The sequence below is a fragment of the Mixophyes fleayi genome, chromosome 3 (assembly GCF_038048845.1).
Source record: "Mixophyes fleayi isolate aMixFle1 chromosome 3, aMixFle1.hap1, whole genome shotgun sequence".
Classification (NCBI taxonomy): Eukaryota; Metazoa; Chordata; class Amphibia; order Anura; family Limnodynastidae; genus Mixophyes; species Mixophyes fleayi.
The window spans coordinates 12,856,079-12,877,247 of NC_134404.1; the positions used below are offsets into that span (position 1 = coordinate 12,856,079).

At 40.2% G+C, this 21,169-nt stretch overlaps 1 protein-coding gene across 2 annotated transcripts; it reads left to right on the top strand.

Annotated features, from left to right (window-relative positions):
- The first annotated feature begins 2,489 nt into the window (after positions 1–2,489).
- On the top strand, positions 2,490–17,826 carry LOC142143340 (uncharacterized). 2 transcript variants are annotated; one of them, XM_075201106.1, is made up of 5 exons: positions 2,490–2,623; positions 7,932–8,003; positions 8,920–9,023; positions 15,117–15,217; positions 16,255–17,826. In XM_075201106.1, exons 3-5 carry the CDS (start codon positions 8,962–8,964, stop codon positions 17,223–17,225), a joined length of 1,134 nt encoding a protein of 377 aa, XP_075057207.1. In that variant the 5' UTR covers positions 2,490–2,623; positions 7,932–8,003; positions 8,920–8,961; the 3' UTR covers positions 17,226–17,826. The 2 variants fall into 2 exon arrangements, with proteins under 2 accessions (XP_075057207.1, XP_075057208.1); XM_075201107.1 differs by lacking the exon at positions 7,932–8,003.
- The last annotated feature ends 3,343 nt before the right edge of the window (positions 17,827–21,169 follow it).

Below are 21,169 nucleotides of genomic sequence, written 5' to 3' on the forward strand. Positions count from 1 at the left end.
AACTTATTACTCATATTTACCAACTTTTATTATGTCCCCTCCTGGAGAGGCCTGAGGGGGGGTCAGGTGCCAGTGTTTGAGGGGGCGTGGTAACACCTTTGTGTCACCACAGGCCTGCCCCCCCCCCCCCCCCCGGTATTAAATAACAGACATTCACGAGTTACGTCATCCCATCTCAGTCGAGATCCTGGAGTGTGCCTGCTTCTCCGGGAAATTCCGTAGCCCCCCGGACATCCCGGGGCAGTGCACAAGTATGTTATTACTACCCCTGCAGCCCACTGTGGGTGCAAGGAGCCCCAGTGCCAAAACCATGGTGCTAGTTTCAGGGGCGGACCCAGACATTTGCCCTACCCGGGGCGATTTTAGGGGGGGCGATTTAGGCCCCGCCCCCTTTCTGTGTTCTAAGGCTGCTGGCGGCTGCACACTGTGCAGGTCCGTTCAGCAGTGAAAGTGTGCTGTCCCGCTGCTCTGATTGTGTTTAAAACACAATCAGAGCAGCCGGGCAGCACACTGTCACTGCTGAACGGACCTGCACAGTGTGCAGCAAGCCCCTGTTAGGGGGGGGGTGATCGCACCCCCCCCCCCTGGATCCGCCACTGGCTAGTTTTCCCCTAGGGGTATTCATCTCTGTGCTGTCCAGACTGGTTCCCACTATTCATCATCATCATTAACATTTATTTATATAGCGCCACTAATTCTGCAGTGCTGTACAGAGAACTCATTCACATCAGTATCTGCCCCATTGCAGCTCACAGTCTAAGTTCCCTAATATAGACACACACACACACACACACACAGAGAGAGAGAGAGAGAGAGAGAGAAACTAGGGTCAATTTTGATAGCAGCCAATTAACCTACCAGTATGTTTTTGGACTGTGGGGGGAAACCGGAGCACCTGGAGGAAACCCACGCAAACACAGGGAGAACATACAAACTCCTCACAGATAAGACCATGGTTGGGAATCGAACTCATGACCCTAGTGCTAACCACTACCTAAAACTGCGGGTTTCCCAGTTATAGAGTGACCAGCACAGCCTGGTTTTAGGTGTGAATTTTGCAGGGGGGCCCCGCTGTTCTTGATCCGCATCACCAGTATGAAAATGTTCAGACATTTTACTGACATTTGATGCCATTCTAAAAAGTACAAAAAAGTCAAAATAGTACCATTTAGAAGAAAAAAGGAACTGAAAACAATGGGGTTTATAGACCTAATAAAACTCAAGGGGGAGAACATATCTGGGCAGCACAGTGGCCTAGTGGTTAGCACTTCTGCCTCACAGCACTGGGGTTATGAGTTCGATTCCCAACCATGGCCTTATCTGTGTGGAGTTTGTATTTTCTCCCTGTGTTTGCGTGGGTTTCCTCCAGGTGCTCCAGTTTCCTCCCACACTCCAAAAACATACTGGTAGGTTTATCGGCTGCTATCAAAATTGACCCTAGTTTCTGTCTGTGTGTGTCTATATTAGGGAATTTAGACTGTAAGCCCCAATGGGACAGGGACTGATGTGAGTCAGTTCTCTGTACAGTGCTGCGGAATTAGTGGCGCTATATAAATAAATGATGATGAGAATGTACCAAGCTGCAGTTTGTTTTGGTGGTTTTGAAAACCGCAGATATATGAAAGGGAGAACTGAAAGAAAACCTCTGTAAAATAGGCATTTTCTAAAGCACTTTACAAATTATTGTCCCGACTTTTAGCCATGACAAGAATACAAAGCCTGAGATGGATCAATCAGCGGATTTACAAACCGCTGGGAAACTACTGAAAAAATACCAGAAAAATAGAGGTAGTTCTGACAAGCAACAAACTGTATGCACGACCTCTCATAACACAAGAGGAGACACCAACTTATTAATTGTGGGTCAAGCATTATTTATCGATTAAAGGGGTAAATTAATTTATATTGACTTTATAAGGGCAAAGGTAATTTAAAATGAAATTAAAATGGCAATAGTACTTTCAAATGAAATGAAAGGGATAATATTATTGCACAAAAAGGAATATTTACAGCAATATTGACAAGCAGGAACATTTAAAAGGACAAATCTGTAAGACCTGGCTCAGTCCTTGCTCATTAGGGACAGTTGGAAAAGATATAAATGTCACATCTATATATATATATATATATATATATATATATATATATATATATATATATATATATATATATATATATATATATAAATGCATTACTTAGTAAATGAAATAAGCTTTCCCTAGATAATGTCAGGTGACAATGATAGCATGCACCCATCTCTGTCATATAACAGTGTAAGAAACAACTGCTGATTACTATATCTCACTTTACACACCATCCCCAGCTATACAGATACTGAGACAGCCACAGGGTGATTCTCTGATGTTTGCATTCAGCCCTGTGAGACATAACAGACTGGGGACACAGAAACACAGTAATGGGAACAGAAGACTACATTTCCCAGAATGCAGCAGCAGCAGCAGCAGAACAGGGCATTGTTCAGGAACTGGTTCCTGGGTTGGGTGGTTTTTCCCTTCCCTGGCACATGTACAAGTCACTGGCTGTCTGCTGCCTCGGGAGACCCCCTGCCCAGGAGCTCAGGCCCCCCTGCCATCACCTGAGGGGGGTCAGCAGGTCCTGCAGTGTAAGTGAGGAGGGGGCTGTGCATAGTGGGAGGGGGGGCTGGAGGGATGGGGGGATTAACCAGTGCAGGACCACAGGTTACACATCATATATGTATAGTATAGAGGGTGGTCCCTGATTCAGGACATACATATTTCTAATAATAGCCCTAATTTCCAGGGGCAGCCCCATATGTTAAAGATTTGTGCGTGTAAGTGCTGTAAATGTAGATATCTTTCAGTATCAGACAGTACAATGCAAGTTCTATTTGTCTGCATATTACATATCATCTCTTCATGGGCTTATTTGAAGATGCAAAAAAAATACATTGTAACTAAATTCAGTAAACATGACATGATTATTGCAGTTCACCAAGATCCAGTAGTGTGTCTTCATCCCACATGTTGTACTCATGCACCTGTCCAACAGTCAAGTGTCCCTGGAATTTATTTTAGAATATAAATATAAGTGTATATATATACTGTATATACTGACTATATATACACAATTATCTGTTTTTACACCTGAAAGCTTCGTCCTTCCATAACTTATCATTTTGATATATATATATATGCGCAAAGTGCTGTTGGCACTTGTAGTTTATAAAGGGCTGTTAGAGCATACTGGGATTTATGGCTCAGAGTCTGTCCAGGCATTCTTGTACTTGTAGTACCACAATGGCTGTTGAGTCATACTGAGACTTGTAGTCCCAGCATCCCAGTTTTCCAGGGGCTGGAGAGCCACAGGTTGCCTAGTTCTGCTGTAGATAATAACACCTATGTTTTCAGATAAAACAAATACCAGCAAGCACAAAGATTATGGTCCCAAGACATACGTCCTACAGGTTCCGCGAATGTGTATTACTCACACCTATGCATAAGCGTTAGCCACTGCGGGATGGACGTGGTGGGACATGTGGAACCGGGGTGGTATTTGTCAACGTTCAGAGTTTTGCATTTTCAATCCAGAATTCACAGCACAGATCTCCATCTGTACGTTTAGGACACTGCAGGTAGAACCCCAGCTCTCTGTTAGCTGCACAAGGTATCCACCAGGTAGACAACCTGCGCTGTTCTTCAGATAAATGGAGACAGAATTAGGAGCAGATCTTATGTGACTATTGGTAGCGCGGTGAAATGGAAACATTTTGAGTACCTCTGGGCTATAAAAATACAATTAAACTAGAAAATTCCAAGTATTGTAAATGATATGTAACCAAGGACTTCATTGGCTATATAAAAACACAATGTCACAGACTGAGTTCAGTTATACAGGACACGGATCTCTAAGGGAAATTTTAACATGTAAAATTATTTGCAAATAGAGCACATTTATTATTATAACACGTCATTTTTCGTTTAAAAAAACTTATCAGTGATACAGACTCACAATGACAGTCACTGATACACAGACTAGTACTGATATACAGACTCACAATGACAGTCACTGATACACAGACTCACAATGACAGTCACTGATACACAGACTCACAATGACAGTCACTGATACACAGACTAACACTGATATACAGACTCACAATGACAGTCACTGATACACAGACTAACACTGATATACAGATTCACAATGACAGTCACTGATACACAGACTAACACTGATATACAGACTCACAATGACAGTCACTGATATACAGACTCACAATGATAGTCACCGGTACACAGACTAACACTGACATAGAGACTCACAATAACAGTCACTGATATACAGACTCACAATGATAGTCACCGGTACACAGACTAACACTGACATAGAGACTCACAATGACAGTCACTGATATACAGACTCACAATGACAGTCACTGATACACAGACTAACACTGACATAGAGACTCACAATGACAGTCACTGATATACAGACTCACAATGACAGTCACTGATACACAGAATAACACTGATATACAGACTCACAATGACAGTCACTGATATACAGACTCACAATGATAGTCACCGGTACACAGAATAACACTGATATACAGACTCACAATGACAGTCACTGATATACAGACTCACAATGACAGTCACTGATACACAGAATAACACGGATATACAGACTTACAATGACAGTCACTGATACACAGACTAACACTGATATACAGAGTCACAATAACAGTCACTGATAGACTAACACTGATATACAGACTCACAATGACAGTCACTGATACACAGACTAACACTGATATACAGACTCACAATGACAGTCACTGATATACAGACTCACAATGACAGTCACTGATACACAGACTAACACTGATATACTGACTCACAATGACAGTCATTGATACACAGACTAACACTGATATACAGACTCACAATGACAGTCACTGATATACAGACTCACAATGACAGTCACTGATACACAGACTAACACTGATATACAGACTCACAATGACAGTCACTGATATACAGACTCACAATGACAGTCACTGATACACAGAATAACACTGATATACAGACTCACAATGACAGTCACTGATATACAGACTCACAATGATAGTCACCGGTACACAGAATAACACTGATATACAGACTCACAATGACAGTCACTGATATACAGACTCACAATGACAGTCACTGATACACAGAATAACACGGATATACAGACTTACAATGACAGTCACTGATACACAGACTAACACTGATATACAGAGTCACAATAACAGTCACTGATAGACTAACACTGATATACAGACTCACAATGACAGTCACTGATACACAGACTAACACTGATATACAGACTCACAATGACAGTCACTGATATACAGACTCACAATGACAGTCACTGATACACAGACTAACACTGATATACTGACTCACAATGACAGTCATTGATACACAGACTAACACTGATATACAGACTCACAATGACAGTCACTGATATACAGACTCGCAATGATAGTCACCGGTACACAGACTAACACTGACATAGAAACTCACAATGACAGTCACTGATATACAGACTCACAATGATAGTCATCGGTACACAGACTAACACTGACATAGAGACTCACAATGACAGTCACTGATACACAGACTAACACTGATATACAGACTCACAATGACAGGCACTAATACACAGACTAACACTGATATACAGACTCACAATGACAGTCACTGATACACAGACTAACACTGATATACAGACTCACAATGACAGTCACTGATACACAGACTAACACTGATATACAGACTCACAATGACAGTCACTGAAACACAGAATAACACTGATATACAGACTCACAATGACAGTCACTGATATACAGACTCACAATGACAGTCACTGATACACAGACTAACACTGATATACAGACTCACAATGACAGTCACTGATACACAGACTAACTGATATACAGACTCACAATGACAGTCACTGATACACAGACTAACACTGATATACAGACTCACAATGACAGTCACTGATATACATACTAACACTGATATACAGACTCACAATGACAGTCACTGATACACAGACTAACACTGATATACAGACTCACAATGACAGTCACTGATACACAGACTAACACTGATATACAGACTCAAAATGACAGTCACTGATATACAGACTCACAATGACAGTCACTGATACACAGACTAACACTGATATACTGACTCACAATGACAGTCACTGATAAACAGACTCACAATGATAGTCATCGGTACACAGACTAACACTGACATAGAGACTCACAATGTCAGTCACTGATACACAGACTAACACTGATATACAGACTCACAATGACAGTCACTGATACACAGACTAACACTGATATACAGACTCACAATGACAGTCACTGATACACAGACTAACACTGATATACAGACTCACAATGACAGTCACTGAAACACAGAATAACACTGATATACAGACTCACAATGACAGTCACTGATATACAGACTCACAATGACAGTCACTGATACACAGACTAACACTGATATACAGACTCACAATGACAGTCACTGATACACAGACTAACTGATATACAGACTCACAATGACAGTCACTGATACACAGACTAACACTGATATACAGACTCACAATGACAGTCACTGATATACATACTAACACTGATATACAGACTCACAATGACAGTCACTGATACACAGACTAACACTGATATACAGACTCACAATGACAGTCACTGATACACAGACTAACACTGATATACAGACTCAAAATGACAGTCACTGATATACAGACTCACAATGACAGTCACTGATACACAGACTAACACTGATATACTGACTCACAATGACAGTCACTGATAAACAGACTCACAATGATAGTCATCGGTACACAGACTAACACTGACATAGAGACTCACAATGTCAGTCACTGATACACAGACTAACACTGATATACAGACTCACAATGACAGTCACTGATACACAGACTAACACTGATATACAGACTCACAATGACAGTCACTGATACACAGACTAACACTGATATACAGACTCACAATGAAAGATGATCTTTTACATATGTAACAAAGGAGGAAAAAGTACCAGGAAATAGTTTGTGTAACAAAGGTGTCTATACCATGAAATGTTACTTACTAACATAAGAGGAGGTTTGTTCCTAAAGAAGATTGTCAGATAAAGCTCCCATCCCAGATGGCATACCTCTTGTGTACTAAAAGAACTAAGCTCAGTAATTAGTAGTCCTTGCATTTACCCTTTTGCACCAATCAAAAGGGAATAAAATTAGAAAAAGGAAATTATAGCCCTACAAGACTAACTTCTGTCGTGGATTAATTATTTGAAGGGATTGTGATAGATGCTATGGTGAAGAATATTGTAGAAAATATAGTAATTTGATAACAGTGTTGGCATAGTTTCATGATGGACCTGTCATACCTAATCATCATCACCATTTATTTATATAGCACCACTGATTCCAGAGCGCTGTACAGAGAACTCATTCACATCAGTCCCTGCCCCAGTGGAGCTTACAGTCTAAATTCCCTGACATACACAGACAGACAGAGACTATGGTCAATTTTTGATAGCTGCCAATTAACCTACTAGTATATTTTTGGAGTGTGGGAGGAAACCGACCCGAATACGCAACCCCACGCAAACACGGGGAGAACATACAAACTCCACACAGATAAGGCCATGGTCGGGAATTGAACTCATGACCCCAGTGCTGTGAGGCAGGTGTGCTAACCACTGAGCCACCATGCTGTCCACAATAAATATGTTTTGCTGTTATGAGGAGGTACATTTCACACTGAATCTTGGTAGAGCAACGCATGCAATATATTTAAACTTTGTGAGTATGTTTGATCCACATAACAATCTGGTTTGTAGGATAAGGGAAGCAGATCTAGGGGGAGAAGTGAGAACATGGCTTTACAACTGGATGAAGGATAAAATATAAAGGTTAGTTATAAGCTGAACATATTCAGACTAAAGTAATTTGTGATCTCCCACGGGGAACATATTGGGCACCGTCCTTTGCAAAATAACCGAGGAGACGGCTTAGAAAGCTGTGTAGGGTTAGTGACACTAAGCAGGATCGGACAGTGAGAACAGACCAAAGTAGGAAAATGAAATTTAATGTAGAGTTATGTAGAGTTATGTGCCTAGGTTGTGGTAATACCCATGCAACTTACACAATAAATGTAATACAATTGGGGTAAAATGAGATGTAAAAGATTTAGGAATACCAATGGACAGAACACTGAGTGTCAGCTCAGTTTCAGGCAGCAGCTGTAAAGGCGTATAAAATCCTGGAATGCATCGAAAATGGGGATAAATGCACAAAAAGTACAATTGTATGTCACTAGCTAGACCATGTCTTTCATATGCAGTATAGATTTGTAAGCAGGACATATGAGATGTCAAGACAGTTCAGAGGTGTGCATTAAAGTGTATAGAGAGATCTGAGATCAATCCAAACAAGATAAGTGGTCATCAGTTGTGAATGGTTTTCACTATCTGCATAGAAGGGAGTCTTTACTATAAAGGGAGTGACACTGGAATTCCTTACCACATGAGATGGTGATGGCAAATTCACTATGACTTTAATAATGAATGGGATGCCTTTTTTTTTTTTTTACAAGAAATGCTATAATTAGTTATTAGGACTTTATGGAGGTTAGTGATGCAGATAATTTATCTGATTAATATTTTTAGTGTCAGGGAGGAATTCCCCCCCTCCCCCTGTGAGGCTGAATTGGTACTGTCACACTGTGGGGGGGGGGTTTGTTTTGTTTCCCCTGGGACAACACATTTAGAATTTGTGAAAAGTTAAACCTGAATGACCTGTGTCTTTTACTAACTCGCTGACTTTCAGGATCTCTGTGTATGATCGAGTGACGGAGCAACTACACAGAGGATGGCGGATGCGTCACATTGTAGAATACAAGATGAGACTTCTTCGGACTCTGATATCTGCTGGTATGTATTTTTTATCAAATGTGTGTATATATACGTTATTAAAGGCACTCTCAGATTTTATTTTTGTACTTATTATTTGCTTATTCAAATTCACCAGGAAGACACAATACTACAAATGAAACAAACGTATAAATACTACAAACGTCTTTAAATTTGTTGGTAAATTTGCTAAAAAAAATAAAGGTGATTGGATGGTTTAAAGACATTGGGGTCATATATATATATATATGATTTACATTTTTAGATGAGGCATTCTGGAATGCAATAAACATTTGCCAATAATATGATCAGCAATATCATTCCATACGTTAACAGTTCATGTTTAGTTAAATTAGCACTTGAACATGACACTTGTTTGCTCTATAACAAGGTAAATATTTTTCTCTATAGTACATTGTTACTGCTTTGTGACTGGTGGCTGGAATTCATAATCCTCATCATCATTTATTTATATAGCACCACTAATTCTGCAGCGCTGTACAGAGAACTCACTCACATCAGTCCCTGCCCCATTGGAGCTTACAGTCTAAATTCCCTAATATACACACACACAGACAGACCGACAGACACAGAGGGAGAGACTAGGGTCAATTATGATAGCAGCCAATTAACCTTCCAGTATGTTGGTTTTTTTTTTTGGAGTGTGGGAGGAAACCGGAGCACCCAGAGGAAACCCACGCAAACGCAGGGAGAACATACAAACTCCACACAGATAAGGCCATGGTCAAGAATCGAACTCATGACCCCAGTGCTGTGAGGCAGAAGTGCTAACCACTAGGCCACCATGCTGCCCACAATATGTTTATATTATTCTACTCACTACTGGGATCTCTACTGATCCCGAAATATGTGTATATTATTCTACAGTACAATATTTAAGAAGGCCGATGAGCGCTCTGGTTTGCAGTGTTTAGATATAAAACATATTACATTACTGCCCAAAAATACTTAGGTATTTGACACATATGATCATAAATGTGAACATTGAAGGAAAATGATGAAATGTAACTACTAGTTATATAGGTATTGTGATGCATATAATACGGAGCACTTTGCCTATCCAGGTATTAGTTAGTGACACAGATGTTCTTGAAGAGGTCTCATACGGTCGCGCTTACGAGGTGTTTAGCTCTATCGGGAAAGGGGTACAAAGGCCTGTTAGGTCCATAAGGCTGTCTGCAAATAGCGCTATGGGATAGTTAGAGATATTCATTAAAGTAATACGACTTCCTCAGCGGTTAGCAATAATTTAGAGTTCTACTAGTGGTCATTTAAAAGGTGGAGCGCTGTTTGGTGATAAGCTGACAAGCCGAGTGGAAGGATTATTGGTCATCAGTGGTTAACAACTAACAGTTTAGTGTGGGAGTTGTATTTAATACAATACAGTATAACAGTGATAGTTTATAAACACAAAGGGCCTGAGTTATTAAGGAGAGCAAAGCAAAAAAAAAATGAGTAACTTTGCACCTGGGCAAAACCATATTGCATTAGATAGGGAGGTAAATTTAGAATGTGGGGACAGATTTATGGTTGGGGTAGGGCATGTCCTAGATCAACTTTAAATTTCAGTGTAAAAATAAAGCTATGAAGTATTTGTGTGCTGCATGAAAAAATAGCCAGTATTTAACTTACTCATTTGCACCCCTTCCATTGTAACATGGTTTGTCCAGGAGCAAACTTACTTCTTATTTTGCTCTCCTTAATGACTCGGGCCCAATAAGTTAAACTTAATAGGTAAAACCACATATAAACCATTTGCATGGAAGACAAACAATTACCAACAGTATCAGTTATTCAGATACAGTATTAACTTTCATTTTCATTGCAGATGTGTTGTTGACAAAGGCAGAGACAGAAGCTTTGTATGTGAAATACAACAGAAAAGCGCAACACAAAATAGTCTTAATAATAAATTGTCATAAAGGCAGTTAATAAAACCCATTAAGAAACCATGTGGGGTGCGGGAGGGTTAATTGGTGAGATATCCTGATCAGGGCTTCCATTGAATACTTGGCGTAGGGTCTTTATCTGTAAGGAATTTCATATCCATGAAAGTGGGGAATAATTTGTATAGGCATGAGGTGAGTTCTAACCAATGCCCATCCTGTCTATAAACATTGATTTTGTTAGTATTAGTGATGTACAGTTTTTAGATCTATTTGGTTGCTGTTTGGTTCATTGTTCATGTACATTTATTATTATTATTGTTTATTTGTATGATGACACAAATTCCATAACGCCCAACATAGTTGTACAGATATGACATACATTAAAGCAGTGAATAGAATAAGAATATAAATGCATTGGTGCAATTACCAGCACAAACCACAGGCATACAGAGACAGAGACAATTCAACATAAGACACGACTGCGTCAAATAAGGACATTGGGGTAAATGTATCAAGCTGCGATTTTCTCGGGAGATTTGAAACGCGCTGATGTATGAAGCTGAGATTTCATGTAAAATCGCCAGAGTTGTGCTTCTGTCAAAATCGCTATTTCCAAAATCGATAGAGATCAGAGTCCCGACTGTTTGCCACTGCAGCTATACAAGTCTCCAATGTATGAAGCTGCGAGTAAGCGAACTCTCCTGAGTTTGCTTTAAAAATCGCCAGATACACAACACGCTGCATCCAAGCAGCGTGTTGTATAACCACATCACTGTTACAATGCCCTGCCTATAGAGCCGCAGGTCCCCGCGGCTGTCAAATGTGTATAAATAGATAAAAGTAAAAACAAAAAGCGTGGGATCCCCCCGCCCGAGCACTATTAACCCTAGTGCTTCCACATGCTGGGTAAGTGAAAATCGGGGGAAAAATTTGTACGCGGTCACCCCCCGATTTTCACATAACCAGCACTAGGCAAACCAGCCTGGGGTGGTTGGCACTATAGCAGGGAGACACGCAGCAGGGTCCTTCTGCCATATTGACAACCAACCCCAGGCTGTTCAGCGCTGGGCTGGATTACCTAGGGAGTAAGGTTCATCGAAAAAAATGAGTGGGCCCCCTCTCTAGGGATAACCAGCCCAGTGGTGATAGCACTAGGGCTCTTTCTACCCCCGTGGGCTGTGGTTAGTAGGGTGATATCAGTGAAAATAATGTAAAAAAAAACAAAAGCACACCATTTTGTTTTGTGGAACTACAAGTTCCAGCTATGCCAGGGTGCCCTAAACAGTGTGGGCATGTTCAAAAGAATTTGTAATTCCAAATGTCCTGCTTGTAAATATCTTCTGTTCTTCTTGGCCAGAAGGGCCCCCTGGGGTTGGTTGTCATTATGGCAGGGGAACCTCTGCCTAGTGCTGGTTATGTGAAAATTGGGGGGCCCCGTACAAATTTTTCCCCGATTTTTCATGCAACCAGCAGTAGTCAGGCAGCACTAGGGTTATAGTGGTCGGATGGCGGGAACCCACACTTTTTTTAAAAAAAACTTTTCTCTATTTTTACAATTTTGGCAGCTGCTGGACCTCCAGCTGTATAGACAGGCAGTGTAACAGTGTTGTAACATAGTAACATAGTTGATGAGGTTGAAAAAAGACACCAGTCCATCAAGTTCAACCTATTTTGGATCTCCTGCGATCCTGCACTTATATTTGAAATTGAAGCAACCGCCAATCTGTTTCAATTGTGAAAATCCCCCCAGACTCAATATTGCAGTCCTATTTTTACCCTATATCCACTACTAGCCTTCATTTTAATTAACGGTCGTATCCCTGGAAACATATCTATTGAATCTGCCATCAGAACCTTCCTTGGCAATGAATTCCATATCTTGACTGCCCTTACTGTAAAGAACCCCTTCCTTTGCATGTTGTGAACTTTTCTCTCCTCTAACCTTAGGGGATGACCACGTGTCCTGTGTATAGTCCTTGGGGTAAAAAGTTCCCATGAAAGTTCTCTGTATTGACCCTTAATGTATTTGTACATAGTAATTATATCTCCTCTTAGACGCCTCTTTGCTAAAGTAAACATGCCTAAACTGGCTAACATTTCCTCATAACTTAATGACTCCATACCCTTTATCAATTTTGTCGCCCTTCTCTGAACCCTTTCTAGTTCCAAATTATCTTTTTTTATAGAGTGGTGCCCAGAACTGTACTGCAAATTCAAAATGAGGTCTTACCAACGATTTATACAGAGGCAAAATTACACTGTCTTCCCTGGCATCTATGCCCCTTTTTATGCATGCCAATACTTTATTTGCCCTTGCAGCTGCTGCTTGACATTGAGCACTATTGCTAAGTCTACTGTCTACGAGCACTCCCAAATCCTTTTCCATTATAGATTCTCCTAAACTAATTCCATTTAATTTATAGATTGCGTTCTTGTTTTTGATCCCTAAATGCATAACCTTACATTTATCTATGTTAAACTTCATATTCCATTTGGCTGCCCAATCCTCCAGTTTATTTAAGTCCCTCTGTAGAGAAGCTACATCTTCCTCTGATTTTATTACCTTACAGAGTTTAGTGTCATCTGCAAAAATAGAAACTTTACTCTCTAAACCATCACCAAGGTCATTAATAAATATATTGAAAAGAAGTGGCCCCAGCACAGAACCTTGAGGTACTCCACTTAGAACTTTTGACCAATTAGAAAATGTTCCATTTATCACAACTCCCTGTTCCCTATTCTCTAACCAGTTTTCGATCCAATTACAAATGTTGATTCCTAGACACAGTTCCCTTATTTTGTAAACCAACCTCTTGTGTGGCACTGTATCAAAGGCCTTTGCAAAATCTAAGTAGACAACATCTACTGTGCTGCCCTGGTCTAAGTTCCCACTAACTTCCTCGTAGAAACTAATTAGATTAGTTTAACATGACCTATCCCTCATAAATCCATATTGATTCCCACTAATAATTTTGTTGCGCACCAAGTAATCCTGAATACTATCCCTTAAAATACCTTCCAGTAGTTTCCCCACTATTGATGTCAGGCTTACAGGTCTATAATTCCCTGGTTGTGATCTCGTCCCCTTTTTAAACAACGGCACCACATCTGCTATTCGCCAATCCCTTGGTACTGAGCCTGATGAGATTGAATCTCTGAAAATTAAGAGTAGCGGTCTAGCTATTTCCGAGTTCAGCTCCATAAGGACCCTTGGGTGTATGCCATCTGGACCTGGAGCTTTATTTATCTTAATGTTCTTCAGTCACCTTTGGACTTCTTCCTCTGGCAACCAAGTATTAATTAATGGTATGGTTTCATTTCCATTTTTATGTATTACTCCTACCATTTGTTCCTCTTTAGTAAATACTGAAGAAAAGAAAGTGTTTAATATCTCTGCTTTTTCCTTAGTATCATTTATCAATTCACCCATCTCACTTCTTAGGGGTCCTATATTATCTTTTTTTAATCCTTTTGCCATTTATATACTTAAAAACCTTTTTGGGGTTTGTCTTACTTTCTTTCGCAACTTGGCTTTCATTTTCTAATTTAGCCAATCTAATTTCCTTTTTGCATGTTTTATTACGATCCTTGTGTTTACTTATCTCGCAGCCAGGACACACAGGGAGAGTTAGCTAAACACTGGAGTGTTTGACATCGCAGCAACTCGCCAGAGATGACCAGAGAATTTTAAAATCAAAGTAAAAATCGCAGCTTAATACATCTGGCGATTTGCTGCGAATTTTAAAACGCTGAAAAAATCGGACCTTGATACATTTACCCCCAGATCTAATTATTTTTTATCTTATGGATGCCTAAGAATCTGACATCAGCAGGGTCGCAATTTTGACAGTCTATGGAGTAAATTTACTGAAATGTCTAAAAAGGAAAAGTTGAGGTATTGCCCATAGCAACCAATCAGATTATAGCTATCATGTTCTAGCATGCTTCCTATGGGCAACACCTCCACTTTTCCTGTTTAGCTGTTTAGTAAATCTTCTCACATGAGTTTCTAGACTAGTGACATATCTAAGGTGTTAGCACACCCTCGCTGCTTTGTATGGGAAGGTTGATAGTATAGTTTCCCAATAGGTTGAATAAATATGTCTAACGATGCAGAGTTTGTTATCTTCTGCCATCGCATTTCGTGTAATACTCTGGCGTGCACTAGATCACTCTAAATATCATGTTTTGGGGGATTCCTCAGGTCAGGTCCTGGAAATTTAGAACATCTGTCCAACATTAAAGGAGAAGATGAATGGGATATGTATTCACGTGCAAGGACTTATGCTGGAGACTTCAGTTCAGGTGGGTTCTATCTGGGCTGATTTAGGCTCTTTCTCTCTACATACAACAATTTAATTTTACATTTTGACTGCAGTTTTGCCCTGGCTGTGTTACATTATTTCCGTACAACATGTTATGAGGACATCTTCAAAGGAAGCATCTTGCTGATGAGACCGAGGGAAGGAAAAAACTTTATTACTGTTATTGACCAGTATGTATTGTATAAAATGAAACATTTGGCACAGTTTAGCGTCTGTTTGTGTGTATATCTGTGTGTGTGCATATAAACACACACACAGGTGCATCATGTTTGTATAAAACAAACAGTACATCTAGGGCCTTTAGAACGGGGCGTTTTCCTCTAACCATATCGCTTTGCCCTTTGTAACAAATTGTTTAACCAACAGGCATGGTTAAACAATGACACAGCGTGTAGTGTGATCTGGCACATATTCCATAGTTTCTATCACATCTGTATATATGTAGCAGACGTGTTCACGTGAAACAGAAACTGATGCTTCTGGTTAACTAATGATTCACCTCTACCAGCTGTCAGCGCTGGTGGGGGAGGTCTGCGTTCCAATAACGGAGGGGTTAATACCTGGGTGTGGTCTCCCCGTGTAGCACGAGTTGGGCAAATGTGGACATCCCCGTTACAGTCATGGTCCAATGTTTTACTAGGAAGCAACATGCGGTAAAATGTTATCTTTTGCCTGAGTGCACATTTCAGCCGCCGACCAGCCATCCAAACAAGAGCGTATACATTCCAATAAATAATATAATCCAATGTTACTTTCCTAATGGAATAAATTGAAGAGTTTATATAACATTTCACAGCATAGTAAAACATTTTTACGGAATGTTGATTGTTTTTAAATGTTTCCATATATTTGCTGTTATATTGACATCCAGTCATTCGTATTTATATCTACCAATATTTAATACTCGGTATTTAGTATTTCAGATGTGACTTTGTATTTTCAGCAACTTTGGAACATTAATTGTGATAAAGATGTATAATACATTAATGTTGACTTTAACGTTTTTCTATTGAGCAGATGAAGACGTAGTGGACACAAAGCTGTTCCAAGATGTTCCACCCATCAGCTCTCACGGATCAAAACCCAGCCTTAGACATATAGCAAGCAAACATGACAGAAGAGCTTACAGGCCACGCGATAGGGTGCAGAACTCTGATAGGTCTTCTCCAGAGAAGTCCATTGCCAGGGAAAGAAGTGCTGTGGATTCAGCAGGGAACATTACATTGATGACAGAAACTATCTATAAATGCAATAAGTGTGATAAAACTTTCTACACTCGATCGGGGTATCGGAAACATCAGAGGAACCACACAGAGGAGGACACCATCTGCAATGCATGCGGAGAGGCTTTCACCAACTGGACTAGTTATAACCTTCACAAAGAAGCTCATACAGATGGAAAGCCCTGGGCTTGCACAGTGTGTCACAAACATTTCAGACTTCAGTCCCATCTGGTCAGACACGAGAGGACACACACAGGAGAGAGACCCTACACTTGCAATGTGTGCGGGAATTGCTTTGCTCAAAGTTCTAACCTGTCCACTCACATGAGAACCCACACTGGAGAAAAACCGTATGACTGTAGTGAGTGCGGGAAGTCCTTCACCCATAACTCTCAGCTAGTTGTCCACAGGACAGTCCACACTGGGGAGAAGCTCTTCAAGTGCTCAGAATGTGGAAAAGGCTTTGGAAGAAGCTCACATCTGGCTTCCCACCAGAGGACCCATACGGGGGAGAAGCCGTACACCTGTTCTCACTGTGGGAAGTGCTTCAGCAGCAGCTCAAACCTCATCTTGCATCAGAGAATCCACACTGGAGATAAGCCCTACTCATGTGTTATATGTGGGAGAAAGTTTAGCAGCGGTTCTAGTTGTGCAAGGCATGAGAAGAGGCATTCTGGGAAAATGTCTTTTCCATGCGGAGGTTGTGGTGGAGACTTTAGCACTAGTGAAAGTTATGCAAGCCACTTGTGTGTCCTTATAAGCTAAATAATGTTATTTTCTTGTGTTTCGGGGACCAGGTTCAATGAACACCGTTCAACTATGTTGCATTTTATCGTACTGCAGTTGGTTGGAGACATGAGATTTAATCCAGAGATGTAAGAGGACTTCGGATGTTCAGGCTGAAATTCCAGCTTTTCACTTATATAGTTATTTATAGTCAGAGATGATCAATCTCAAGTTGAGCCCAATCAGTTCACAGCGGAATCATTTACAGCACAGTTGAAACAATTGACTTTTAATATGTATGTGAAGTATGCAGTTAAATGTTCAGCCAAATCCCAACTTAGCACTGCAGCATTTTTGTTAAAACATAAGAAGTGAGGGAGTATTTAAGGCATATCAAGTGATGCAAAATACAGAAATTCCTGAAATGTTTACTCTCAACAAAGGAATAGGACTAACAGCATGCCGGCCTAATTTTGTTAAGTACAAACACGTCTTTCATTTCAGTTATATCATTCAGATCAGTAATATAGAGGATTTTATGTCTGTTAAATAGATGATTTTATTGCACTGTGAAGGTAAAAAAAGTCTGACTTACTGTATATGTAAATGACTGAGAATAAAGACTTGTGCACACTGAGAACGAATGGTCTAGCTTCAGGAATGTGTATTATGTCCACAGCATTTGACATTATTCTGGAACACTCCCTGATTGCCTTCTGTATATGTGTACATAGTAACAAACAGAAAGATGTCTTGAAGAGTAAAGGGTCATTCCACGGAGAACAGAAAATTCAGTTTTGGGTGGAATATCATAAAGTAAAACTTCACTTATTTTGGGTCTGGTGTTTGTCATTTTGCAAAAAAAAAAATAAGATTAGCAGGACAGACAACATCCCCGCAGTGTAAGAAGCTCTATCCTAGCTGCTGTCTTTCCAGACAAGCAGCGTGTGTGTAAGTTGTTGGAAGACCCGATGGGCCCTAGGTGAATGATCTAATGGGAGGAATTCAACCCAAAACTTAAAATAGTTTCCAATGGTGAGTACTATGATGAGCTGATTGTAACAAAATCCACCAAAAATGTGAAGCTTAGCATTCTTTATTTAAGTTGTTGTGGGTCATTTAAAAACAAGAAAAATTGCAGAGGTGCAAAAGTTGTTTTCTCCAGTTCAGCATTGGGTCCTCTGACATTAGGTCATTTCTTTTCCAATCCAACATTGGGTGCTCTCTACTCTAAACTGGCATCAAGTCCATTTTCCTCCGATCCAGCATTGGGTGTTCTCTATTCTAGACTGAAATTAGGTTATTTTTTCTCTGATCCAGCATTAGGTGCTCTGTATTCTGACCTGGCATTAGGTCCTTTCTCCCTTGATCCAGTGTTGAGTGCCCTCTATTTTAAACTGGCATTAGGTCCATTCTCCTCCATTCCAGCATTGGGTGCTCTCTATTGTAAACTGGAATTAGGTTCTTTCTCAAACGATCCAGCATTGGGTGCTCTCTATTCTAAACTGGAATTAGGTCCTTTCTCCTCGGATCCGATTTGGGTTATTTATCTTCAAATCCAGCAATGAATCGTCTTTCTGGCAATCCAGCTTTGGGTCTTCCCTTTTCCTGAGCAATGCCCGAACTGCAAATAATGGGGCCCTTTATCATCATCATCATCATCTATTTATATAGCGCCACTAATTCCGTTGTACAGACAACTTGCTCACATCAGTCCCTGCCCCATTGGAGCTTACAGTCTAAATTCCCTAACATACACACACACACACACACACACACAGACAGACACACAGACAGACACACAGACAGACACACAGACTAGGGTCAATTTGATAGCAGCCAATTAACCTACTAGTATATTTTTGGAGTGTGGGAGGAAACCGGAGCACCCAGAGGAAACCCACACAAATACAGGGGGAACATACAAACTCCATACAGATAAGTCCATGGTCGGGAATCGAACTCATAACCCCAGTGCTGTGAGGCAGAAGTGCTAACCACTACGCCACTGTGCTGCCCTAATCAAATATACTTCACGGAATGTAGGCCATACATATTTCATTAATTCTGTGCTTAATTACCATATTTAATGCCTATGGCCTTATATGCCAATTTGGAGGAAACAGCTAAGGTTACAACTGTAGTTTAACAAGATAGAATCCTCTGCTCATTGAGAATGACAGGACAAATAGAGTTCAGTATATTTAAGTGCGTAGTTAACATTTTTAAAAAACAATAAGGTGGTTGTATGTGGAAGTGGCACGTTACCACGGCGACAGGCAAATTAAAAAACATAATTTATTTTTCTCGCTATTTTAGGGTGAATATTAATGCTGAAGAACTATAGCACTTGTAATAATGTGTAAATGTCATGTTCTTGTGTAGATATTCATAGTCTATAAGGGGATGAACACCAGACCCTGTTTTATGTAGAATCACTAGTTTTACCTGTATTTAATTTTACTTAGTCGATCTATTCCTTGTCTATGGCTGAACTGTAGATTCGGATAAGTGATAATGATGATAATAAAATGAATACATACAGATTGAAAACATACAGAATACAAATGAGTCCTAAACAGATTTAGTAGAAATATTGTAGAGGTTTTGGGCTTCCTTCTCTCAGGAAATCATGGCCCCTTCATACAGCAAATGGCAGGGGGCACTCCCAATGAGCCTGTTCAGCACAGGGTTCTAGTGATTTAGGTGAATTCGGCCAGTATACCTATGGCTGCCAGAGCGGGTTGGGTACGTTTTCACGATGTGAAAAATTCCGACACCGAGGAGTCCTACACTTAAACTCCGAATCTGTGAAAAATCCATTAAAATATAAGCAGACTTACCTCCATACCAACGCTGTAGATCTCCGATCAAAGCAGGATGCTGACCGCAAGTGATTCCGACTACTCAGGTGTCCGTCGCATAATTGTGACCTCTGTCACTTTTAATTTAAAGCGGCAATGTCAGGACCCCGCAGGTTAAGTGTTTAAACACTTAACCCGACATTGCCGATTTAAATTAAAAGTGATAGTGATAGATCTTCCTGCTAGACAACTTGCACCTAGCGGAGCAGTGTGTGAATGACAGGCCAAGGGCACGTAATCAGAACGGCGGTGCTAGAGCCTAGACCCACTTGGGTTATTCATAAACTGTGTGAATGAACCTCACTGATAAAATTAGGTTCATACATTAATTCATTTGTACATTTTTATGATTTCTGTAGATATCGGTAGAATTGTCTTCTCACCTAAAATGTACTATGATGATCCAAAACACATCCCATGTAAAGTACACGCACCTGTGTATAAGTGTGCTCGAGGATAAGTAAAGATCAGAGCATTTTATGAGGGAAATGAGGCTCCAGCAGCTGCACAGGACTAGCCCCAAAAATGTGCATGCCTTGAAGCTCATTTAAACATCTCATTTCACAACTAGAAATCCCACTTCAGGAGGATATCCTGGGGTCCAGAGCAGTGGCACTCCCTGCGTTGGTGGTAGTTCCACCAGTGTGATGATAATGATGATGTGCGGAAGGCTCTAGTGAAGGAGCATTGGACCTGTCTACACAAAAGTTTCCAAAAAGCACGAGGAGGGAAATACATTAATCTCTACATTTAAAAACAAATCTTTGTTTTTATGATAATTATGAAAAACAAGTCTGAAATGATGTTACGTATACTATGTATGCAATGGATGTGATATGTTCTAATGGTATGTCCTTTTTTGCTATTATTCCCTACTATTATCATCATCTTAAACATTTAAAAAACATTTCCAGAATACGCACATGTCTTACACAAGACACTGCAAAAACTAATTTCTGCACTCATCATCTCCAGCATTGACTACTGCAATTCCCTCCTTACTGACTGTCTTTCTGCCATTTCATCTTGGATGTCCTCTCGCCAACTCAAACTCAATCTTTCAAAAACAGAGTTAATATTCCCACCCACCAACAACAGAAGTTACTTACCTACTTTCTA

Bases quoted from the DNA above. Each gene is read 5' to 3' on its own strand.
- LOC142143340 (XM_075201106.1), top strand. From the start codon at position 8,962: ATGGCGGATGCGTCACATTGTAGAATACAAGATGAGACTTCTTCGGAC. The intron at 9,024-15,116 runs GTATGTATTTTT...GGGATTCCTCAG, and splicing joins TCGGACTCTGATATCTGCTG to GTCAGGTCCTGGAAATTTAG. The intron at 15,218-16,254 runs GTGGGTTCTATC...TCTATTGAGCAG, and splicing joins TGCTGGAGACTTCAGTTCAG to ATGAAGACGTAGTGGACACA.